The sequence below is a fragment of the Peromyscus maniculatus genome, chromosome 18 (genome assembly GCF_049852395.1).
Source record: "Peromyscus maniculatus bairdii isolate BWxNUB_F1_BW_parent chromosome 18, HU_Pman_BW_mat_3.1, whole genome shotgun sequence".
Classification (NCBI taxonomy): domain Eukaryota; kingdom Metazoa; phylum Chordata; class Mammalia; order Rodentia; family Cricetidae; genus Peromyscus; species Peromyscus maniculatus.
This window is the reverse complement of record NC_134869.1, coordinates 25,162,223-25,171,845: the sequence shown is the minus strand read 5'-3', so window position 1 is coordinate 25,171,845 and position 9,623 is coordinate 25,162,223. Positions and strand designations below refer to the sequence as shown.

The following is a 9,623-nucleotide window of genomic DNA, read 5'->3' as shown; positions in this document are numbered from 1 at the left end:
TGATCACATTCAGCAGCCGGGTGAGTAGTATCCTGCTTTACGGATGAGGAAAGTAAGCCCCAAGACAGTTAAGTGACTTCAAGGTTACAGTGGTGGGATCCCACCTGACTCCCGAAGCCCATCATCATTCTAACCATGAGGTTTTACTGCATAATGATGCACTATGATGATTCTTTATGTCAAATAAAGACATATATGTGAAAGACCCCCGGCTGAGATCTTTCTCCGGGAGAGACCCCAAACCCAAGGAACACACCGAAACCACAGATCAGATGCAAAAGCAAGAGGGTTTATTTAGACCAGGTACCTGGGGCGAAGTCTCTTGGAGGACTTGCGCCCTTTCCTAGGGCAAGGGGGACTTTTTATGGGATCCCAGGGGCAGAGGCGCGGTTACAGAAGCGAGAAGCATAGTTACAGGGTCCCTATTGGTTGTTTCAAAGAAGGCCAGGGTGAACTTGGGGTCATATGTGTGTGGCTGATTTGGCCTTGTCCAGGCCAGCTGCTTATTCCTCAAGGCCAGGGGCCCGCCATAAAATATCAACTGTCTTACTCCCAAGGCTGCTGACCACAGTTATCTCTCTCAAGGCTGGCCATAGCTATCTCTGTCAAGGCCGGGTAGCTGGCTATGGCTGTGAACTCCTGTTTTTCTGATTCCTGCAGAATGGCGTTTCTAAGGCCAAGTTATTGGGGGGGGCACAACATCGGCCCAATGCCCCATATCCTCATAATGGAGCGGGGGTCTTTCATTCCCCCATTTTCTTTTGTACCAAATGAAATCTTTCATTTTAGGATGGAGAATAAGGGGTTAACTCTATCTCTGACTGTCTGAGCCTCTGATATTGCTGGGTTAGGATCAAAGCCTGGGCAACAGAAACCTTATCCTTGATGAATTGCACCAATCTGTTGAGGATGTATGACCCAAACAATAAAATGAGCAGGAGGACGATTAGGGGGCCCATAATGGTGGAGACAAGGGTCGTAAACCATGGTGACCTTTGGAACTATCTTTTAAATCTTTTCTGTTGAGCATGGCTACTTGGAGCTGTCTGAATTGGCCGGTCTCTATAAGGGCTGCAGTCTTGTATCTACCCCAGCAGCTATTCCGCCCATGGTAATTTTTTTTAGTAACAGGGCCAGCGTCAGGGAAACAGGCTCTCTGGTGATGCCCCTCCCAATGTCAGGAGGACTATTAGGGGGATCAAGGGGACCCCCGGGTGAGTTTTATCTTTAGTGGGTTTGGAGAGCGTTGAACTAGATGTCTCGGTGCCCTCAGCTTCGTCGGGTTCCTTGGCAGCCTTTACATGCGACGTGTGGACCCAAGCCGCTGTCCCGTCAACCTCGGCTCTAGGTTCCTAGATTGATGGCGTCGGACCTAGACAGAGTCCCCAATCTTGAATGGGTGAGGCATCACCGGGCGGTTCAGTTGCTCCCGGCAGGCAGGGGTTTTTGCACCGTCTTTTGCATCAATTGGAGGGCTAGTGGCAAAAGAGGAGATATCAGAGTAAAGGAAATTTACAATTGGTGGGGGAGCCCCATACATGATCTCGAACGGGGTTAGGCCATGAGGCCCAGGAGTGTTCCGGGCTCGGTAAAGGGCTAGGGGGAGTAGGAGCACCCAATCTCTAGTGCCAGTTGCAAGCGTTAATTTGGTTAAAGTCTCCTTAATGGTTTTATTTGTACGTTCTACCTGTCCTGAGCTCTGGGGGCTGTATGCACAATGAAGTTTCCAATCGATCCCCCGTAGCCTGGCCACCTCCTGACTTACCTGGGAGACAAAGGTGGGCCCATTGTCTGACCCCAATATCTGGGGTATTTCATACCTGGGAAAGATGTCATCCAGGAATTTCTTGGTTACCACGTTAGCGGTCTTTTTTTCTTGGTAGGCAAGGCCTCTGTCCATCTATGATGTAAGCGTGTCGCTCGGGGCTTTATTTCGCCCCCATTTTCTTTGTTAGTTCCTGGTCCTCCGGGCTTCCGCCATCCGGAGGGCCTGGGTCAGCGCGATCAGCTCTGCCTTTTGGGCCGATGTTCCAGGTAGCAGTGGTGAGGTCCAAACTATCTCCGATTCGGTGGTGACGGCTGCTCCGGCCCTCCGTTCTCCTTCTTGGAGGAAGCTGCTCCCATCCGTGAGCCAGGCAGCAGGGTTGCGGGGTTGAGGGAGACAACTGGTCTGAACATCACTCGGTCTGGGGGCTGCTGGACCAGAGCTTTCACCGCATGGGAGGATAACACAGTTAATGGCTGTCCCAAAGTCAGTTTCCCTGCATCCTTGAGCAAAACAGCAATAGTGGCTACCCCGCGCAGACAGGGGGCGGGCCATCCTGCAGCTACCGGGCTTTTATGGCCCCAGTCTCTGTACCAGCATTCCTTTTGCAAAGCCTGAGTTCTCGTCCACGAACAGTTTAAAGGGCTAGGACTTGTAGGGGGGTCCCTTTGGGTCCTGTCCAGATGTCAGCTGAACCTTTTTCTCGGTGGTCCTTCGATATCTCCTGTTACCTGTGGCCCCCTGGACCAAAGCTGTGCGGTCATTGAGAGGGCCTCCGGTATGGGTCAGGACTGAATGTTGAGCCCCGGTGTCCACTAGGAAGGTCACTGGCTGCCCCCTAATCTTGAGAGTTATCCTAGGTCGGGGGGAGGGGGTCTCCTGGCCTTGACCTCCCCAATCTTCCAGATTGAGGACCCTTGGCTTAGGTCTCCGAGACCCTTGAGGCTTTTTTTGATCAGTCACGAGCCCAATGTCCTCTCTGTTTACAGTAAGCACTTTGTCTTTGTCAAGCAGTGTTCTTTTTTTGATCTCCCGTCCTAACTTTCTAACTCCCTCTCTGACCTGTCCCTGAGACATTACAGTGGCCAGGACTTTTTTGTTTGTTTTTCCTCTCCCTCCGTGTCTCTCTAAGTCCTTTTTTTAAAAACGCGCTGCCGGCGTCTCTTTCTGGTAACCTGAGCCCAATCGGTAGGGGGTTAGAGCCCCTGGAGACCCGCTAAGAGCAACTGGCCAGAGATGTAGGTGTTCCCTACCTTCGCTGCTTTGTCCCGCCTTCCTCGTAGGCGACCGGCAATTGGGGAGGAAGCAGGAACTCATCCTCCGCTGTTTGGGGGCCGCTGCAGGAGCCGCCGGTCCCTCCGGCGCTGTCGGGGGGGTTGTAATATTCGGGGCGGGGTGACTCGGCGTCCATGGGTGACGCCGCCCCCTAGTCACCTTCCCCATATTGGGCCGGAGCCGGTCGTGGCACATCGCTGTGGGTCGCCGGCCAGGGGGCGGTCCCTCGCCGACCCCATCCCCGGCCCCGCCTGCGTGTCCCTGCCACATCCCGTGTCCGCCTGCGCCGCCGCTGCCGACTGTGCCGCTCGGCCGCCCATCGCGCTATCCACCGCCCCTCCGAGCGAGCGGCTGTGGGGCGTTGCCGGGACCGAGGCCGCCTGCGCCGCCGCTGGCTCCCCGCCGCCCGGGTCCGGCTGGTCGCCGGCCCCGCCCCTGGCCCCGCCTGTGTCGCCGCGGGCCTCCGCCGCCCGGGTCCGGCTGGTCGCCGGCCCCGCCCCTGGCCCCGCCTGTGCCGCCGCGGGCCTCCGCCGCCCGGGTCCCGGCCAGCCGCGCCGGGGGCCGCCGCGCGCGCGCGCGCGCGCGCGCCGCCGGAGGGCAGGTCCGAGCCCGAGTAGGCGCGGGTGCGGCCGTTGGCGGCGGGGCCACTCTGCTTGGTGCCCATGTCCGCGCCGCCCCGGGCCTCCGCGATCAGATTCCCCTGGTCTGCACCAGCTCCAAGTCCGCTGTTAGGCGCCACGCGGAAAACCACGGCCCGGCGGGGCGGACTCCTCCGCCCGCACGGGAGACATGGACAGCCGGGGAGAGCGGGGAGTGAGGGGAGCCCCCCCCAGCGCCGTCCCGGACCCCCGCGACCGCGCCGCGGCCGCGCGGACGGGAGGAGGCGCGGGGAGCTCCGGCACCCGCCGCCACCACCGCCATCACCGCTGACGGCCTGCGGGGACTGGGCAGGGGGCGTCCCGGCGCCCTAGCTTCCCGGCAGCCCCGCCTGCGCGTTTCCTTTTCCCGCACCCGCCTGCAAGCCTGCCCGCGCGCCCGCTTGCGCCGGAGCAGCGGCCCGCGGGGAGAGGAAAAGACTTGCTGGTGTGGGGTTAGGGAGGAACAGGGAGTGGGAGGGATCCGCCGATCTGGCTTCCTCGGCTCCGGGATTCGGCGAGCGCTGCTGCCGCCGGGGGGCTGAGGGGAAGAGAAACGGCTTAACCCATGGGGGAGGTTCTGTTGTCAGGAGTCTCCACCTGGCAATGTATGGGACCTGGTCCGGGTGGCCATGGGGACTGGAAGCAAAAACTTTTTTTCTCCACCTGTGAAATAAGACTGAGGTTAAAGGTTTCCTGACGAGGCCATCCTACATCCATTTTAACCCAATCGGCCTCGCAAAGAGTGATCTATTTTTTTTTTTTTTCTTGATTACGACTCCTTTGTTGTTGGCTCGTGTCTTTCTTTACGTCTGACCAGTGTTTAAGCATGAGGCTCAAGGGGGTGATGACAGTCTGTCCTATGGCTGTTTTTAGGAGGAGAACGGTTAAACAGAAAACAAAAAACGACAGACCAATACAAATAACACTGACACGCGCTGCGCGGCTTCGGTTCCAAACCGAAAGCAAAACCAGAAAAACCGTGCCCCCGGAGGGGTCTTTAAACCGTGCCCCCGGAGGGGTCTTCAGACCGTGCCACAGAGGGCACTACAGATCGTGCCTCAGAGGGCACTTCAGACCGTGCCTCAGAAGGCACTACAGATTCCCGTGGAACTCCCTTCCAGGGTTTCAGATTTCCCTAGGACGTCTCCTAGGGTTCAGCGGCGAAGTCCAGACCCGTCGGTCCCCCCTTTCAGATCCACTGACACAGACAGATTATCAGACGCAGGCGCGGAGACAAACAAACAACATTTAACATTCAGACAAACAGACAACCCTCAGACTGGACAGGGATGACATAAATCAAGGCCGGCCGGCTTACCTCCTGATGGTGGGTCGGTGGTTCCAGGGAGGGGTCTCATTCTCCCCGTACGGGCCACCAAATGAAAGACCCCCGGCTGAGATCTTTCTCCGGGAGAGACCCCAAACCCAAGGAACACACCGAAACCACAGATCAGATGCAAAAGCAAGAGGGTTTATTTAGACCAGGTACCTGGGGCGAAGTCTCTTGGAGGACTTGCGCCCTTTCCTAGGGCAAGGGGGACTTTTTATGGGATCCCAGGGGCAGAGGCGCGGTTACAGAAGCGAGAAGCATAGTTACAGGGTCCCTATTGGTTGTTTCAAAGAAGGCCAGGGTGAACTTGGGGTCATATGTGTGTGGCTGATTTGGCCTTGTCCAGGCCAGCTGCTTATTCCTCAAGGCCAGGGGCCCGCCATAAAATATCAACTGTCTTACTCCCAAGGCTGCTGACCACAGTTATCTCTCTCAAGGCTGGCCATAGCTATCTCTGTCAAGGCCGGGTAGCTGGCTATGGCTGTGAACTCCTGTTTTTCTGATTCCTGCAGAATGGCGTTTCTAAGGCCAAGTTATTGGGGGGGGCACAACATCGGCCCAATGCCCCATATCCTCATAATGGAGCGGGGGTCTTTCATATGGACTAAGAAGTGAGTTAAATAGATATAATACTCCAGTTTTCACACTGCAGGGTTTTCTCATCTGGTTGAAAGGTAAAAAGGTAACTTGTCAAGTCCTAAGGCATGCCGGGTAGCTCCCAGGACTGCAGGATAATTAAACACCTTTCAAAGCGGTGCTCTCAGCATGGAAAATGTCCCTAAGGACTTTGATTCAAATGACTGATTTCATGACAATGAAGGCCTCTAAAGTAGAACAAGCTTCTTTTATGTGGAGCAAAGTAAATAGTCAGGCCAGCACGGGAGCCCTTTCGTGGCAGAACATGGGAATCTGAAGATTATTGGTGCTGATTTTTCCCTTAATCCCTGTTATTGGGTTTCTGGTTACCCGACCTTAGCATGGCCTATACAATATCATCTCTGTAACCTTTGTGTTTGTCGGTTCATCTTGATGAACTCTCAGTGCAAAGTGAGAAGCCGCCTTCATCTCGCTTCCAATGGTGCTAACTAGAAAAGGAGAAATGAAAAAAAAAAAGTTTGCATTGAGCAGAAATAAGATATGAAAGCACCAACGGTGAACTTGAAGAAGGTGTTTGAAGACGGAAGGATTCCTAGGGAGAAAGTTCACTGAAGAATAGCCTCAACCCGGGACACTGGGAACAAAGAGCGGTGGCTAAAAACCCGATTATTTTCAGAAGTACAAAGTTTCTCTTTTTGAACTTTTCTAAAAAGTTTTTGTCAATTCATCCTTCTGCTGAAGCTGCCCACCTAAATCTCATGCATCAAAGGTGGGCATTGTTAAGAAAGATAATCCTTGAACTCCTAGGAAGAAACAGGGAGAGCGGGTGTGTAAAAGAGATAAGGGGGTGGGCAATGTTCCACACACCTTCTTCACTGGAAACAGTAGAAGAAGCTTGGATTCTGGAGACCAAGGGACCCTGAAAATAAGAGAAAAGGCTTCATAGCCAGGAAGAGAGGAGAAAGCGAACAAGGATGTTGTAAGACACAATACGAATACTTTACAGCTGTTTATTCAATGAAAGGGAAGGTGCAGCTTGCGTATCTATCCTGGCTCCTTCTCGGTTGTCGGAGCTGCGGAGATGGCCGCTCCTCTGCTTCCTCCTTGGAAACCTTGGTGTAGCTTCTCTCTCTACAAAGGAGAAGTAGCATGTCCAGAGCGTCCTCAAAGACCTGTGGGGCCCTGCCAGTATCTTTTCCAGTCTTCTATGTGACTGGGCAGCTCAACCTGTGAGCTTGAGACGCTGCATCTGTAAAGAGGCGATAGCAACCTCCAACCTCTTCAGTCTAGAACTTTGTCCTGCACTCGGGGACAAAACGTATAGGACTGGTGATCTTTAGTGATCTATATCCTCTCAAATGAAGATAATAATGACTATCTAGTACTACCACTTTAATGGTTAAGCAATATTGAAGGTCTCCAGTTCTTAGGATCCAGGTAATCAATATTAGGATTGCATTATCAATTCGACGCAAAGTCTGTTGGAGGTATTTGCTTACTCAGCATTTTATTTTATAGGGAAAAACATATGTAAGCCACAGCAGACAACAGACAGCAACAATGTCCCATACTTTAGGTTTTTTTTTTTTTTTCAGATTTCAAAGCATAGCCATGGTTTCATGAGCAAGAACACACACACACACACACACACACACACACACACACACACACACACAGTTTTCTAAAAGAGGGGGGCTGAGATTCCAGAAAGAAATGGTGATATGTGTTAGAGATGATCTCATTTTAAGCAGAGGAGTCACAACAGAATCTCAATTTCTAAGTTCCACTCAGAGGATAAGAATGCTTGCCATGCAGATGTGAGGCTCTGTGTTCAAATCTCTAGCTAGGTGTGGCTGCATGCAACTGTAAGCTCAGTGCTGGGGTCAGAGACAAGAAGATCATCCCGGCTTGCTAACTACCAGTGTAACCCCAGGTCCAGCGAGAGACCCTCTCTCAATGGAAGAAGAATCATAGAGCGGGACATAATACACCCTCTCCTGACCTCTGCACATAATGAGCATTATGCCCCACCCATAGGTACATACACTACACACGCATAGTCAAGTATGTGTACACACAAGAAAAACAAAACAACACACCCATGAATTCCTAAATTCTGTCCAAATTACATTAAATTCTTGCTGTCCTATAGGTCTGTCATTTTTCCTGTACATGTTTAGTTAGACTAAGCCTCTGAAAGAATGGAAGGAAAACAATCAGAATGGGCTTTTTTTGTTATGAGTCCATGATATATCAATAAATAGCCTTATCTTAAGTTTCCAGTTTCTTAGAGATGTGGATGGGGGTAGAATTTAGATTACAGAGAAAACCACTTGAGTAAATTGTACCACTATTGGTTTTGAGCTTTGACCTAATTTCCAACCCTTGAGAGTTGAAAATTCACCAATTTTGTTTTGCTGTCTCTGAAAAATAAAAAAATATCGAAATGAGCTCTTAAGACAACAAATCAAAATTTTCAATGCTAAACAGCTAAGGGAAAAATTGAACTGTTTTGAGCAGCTGAGTAAGTGAAATATAAATATTATTACATTTTTAAAAAAATATCTATTTCTAAGAGTAGATTATTACTGTCGGTATATTGCTTAAAAGTCTTGCTTCTTTAATATACATATTTTCCACAAGTAAAATATTTTAATATCTGCTTTGAAGTTTTTTTAACAGCATTAAATACTTTTAGAAAGTGACGGAAATATAGAGAGAAATTGCCGTGACCTATTTTAATTCAAGCCATGGTGCTTATTACAAGCCTATAGTACCAAGCATGTAACACTCTGAGCTAACCATGGTCTCTACATGAGAGGGAGCCAGGGTCTGAGTTTTATGGTGATATGTGTGTATAGTGCTAACTTCTATTGAGCTCTAATATATTCGAGCTACTCTGCTGAGGGTATTGCATGTGTTTTCCTTTTTAATCACCTCCTGCAAAGTCCTTTGAAGATAGTATTTCATTAACTCAGTTTATAGAGGAGGGGAAAGTAGCTGAGATCAGGAAATTTATCCAGGGACACACAGCTTATAAATACAGTTTCATCTATTTTCTTAATTGACATACAAACATAAGTGAACATACATATGCAAATATAAAACACAAATATAAAATGTTGCATAAATACAACTGATTCTTTTCATCAAAAAAGGAGTCTTTGCTGTTTCTCCTGCCTGCTCTTGGTCACATACGGATAATGTGTGGGTGGGATCACTGGAGTGCAGAAAAGGCCACACTTTAACAATGATGAGAGCAAAATTCTTCCAAGACTAGCAAATCCAACCTCACACACTCTCACCTCACACAGCAGCCTTGTTTTTACTTTGAAAAAAAAAATTAAGATCAAGTATAAGCAAAATGATATTTAAATTTATTTTTTTGTTCTGAGACAGAGTTTCTCTGTGTAGTTTTGGTGCCTGTCCTGGAACTCACTCTGTAGACCAGTGGCCTCAAACTCACAGAGATCCGCCTGGCTCTGCCTCTTGAGTGCTGGGATTAAAAGCGTGTACCACCGCCACCCAGCAAAACTTCTAATCTTAAATCGCATTTGGAATTGCATCTCATAAAAGTACACCAAGCACATACGGCCAGAATATTTTAAGTAGGTGTACATGAGGGGCACAAATGGAAATTTAATAAAAAACCAGGAAAGCATAAAACACTAAAACAGAATAAGTTCTCTCCATCCTATTTAACCTTTCGTGATGGAAAACTTTTATAGTTGGCTAACTTTTCATCTCCTCCCTCCTCTCCATTTTTTTTTCACATATACTAATGACCAGTTTATACTCAAATCAACTTTCCTAATCTCCACATAGGAAAGGGAACACATATCAGCTGTCTTTCTTTGTGTGATTATTTCATGTAATGCAATGTCCTCAGGCGTGTGTAACATTTCAGTGCTCCCGGTTTGCATGTATTCAATTTCTAGTATTTTACTGCTACTTTCTCTTTCTCCATTTTCTCTCTGCCTTTGCTCTCTAAAACTTCTCCTATTCTAGTTTTGGTCAA

At 49.8% G+C, this 9,623-nt stretch overlaps 1 protein-coding gene across 3 annotated transcripts; it reads right to left on the bottom strand.

Moving 5' to 3' along the window:
- Nucleotides 1-268: 268 nt before the first annotated feature.
- Nucleotides 269-4,990, bottom strand: LOC143269152 (uncharacterized). 3 transcript variants are annotated; one of them, XR_013045502.1, is made up of 3 exons: nucleotides 3,019-3,205; nucleotides 1,766-2,207; nucleotides 269-1,475 (listed from the first exon to the last, which is right to left on the bottom strand). XR_013045502.1 is itself a non-coding variant. In XM_076553839.1 (2 exons), exons 1-2 carry the CDS (start codon nucleotides 3,702-3,704, stop codon nucleotides 1,420-1,422), a joined length of 561 nt encoding a protein of 186 aa, XP_076409954.1. In that variant the 5' UTR covers nucleotides 3,705-4,990; the 3' UTR covers nucleotides 269-1,419. The 3 variants fall into 3 exon arrangements, 1 of the variants encoding a protein (XP_076409954.1); XR_013045501.1 differs by lacking the exon at nucleotides 3,019-3,205 and having other exon boundaries at nucleotides 1,821-3,012; XM_076553839.1 differs by lacking the exon at nucleotides 1,766-2,207 and having other exon boundaries at nucleotides 3,200-4,990.
- Nucleotides 4,991-9,623: the final 4,633 nt, after the last annotated feature.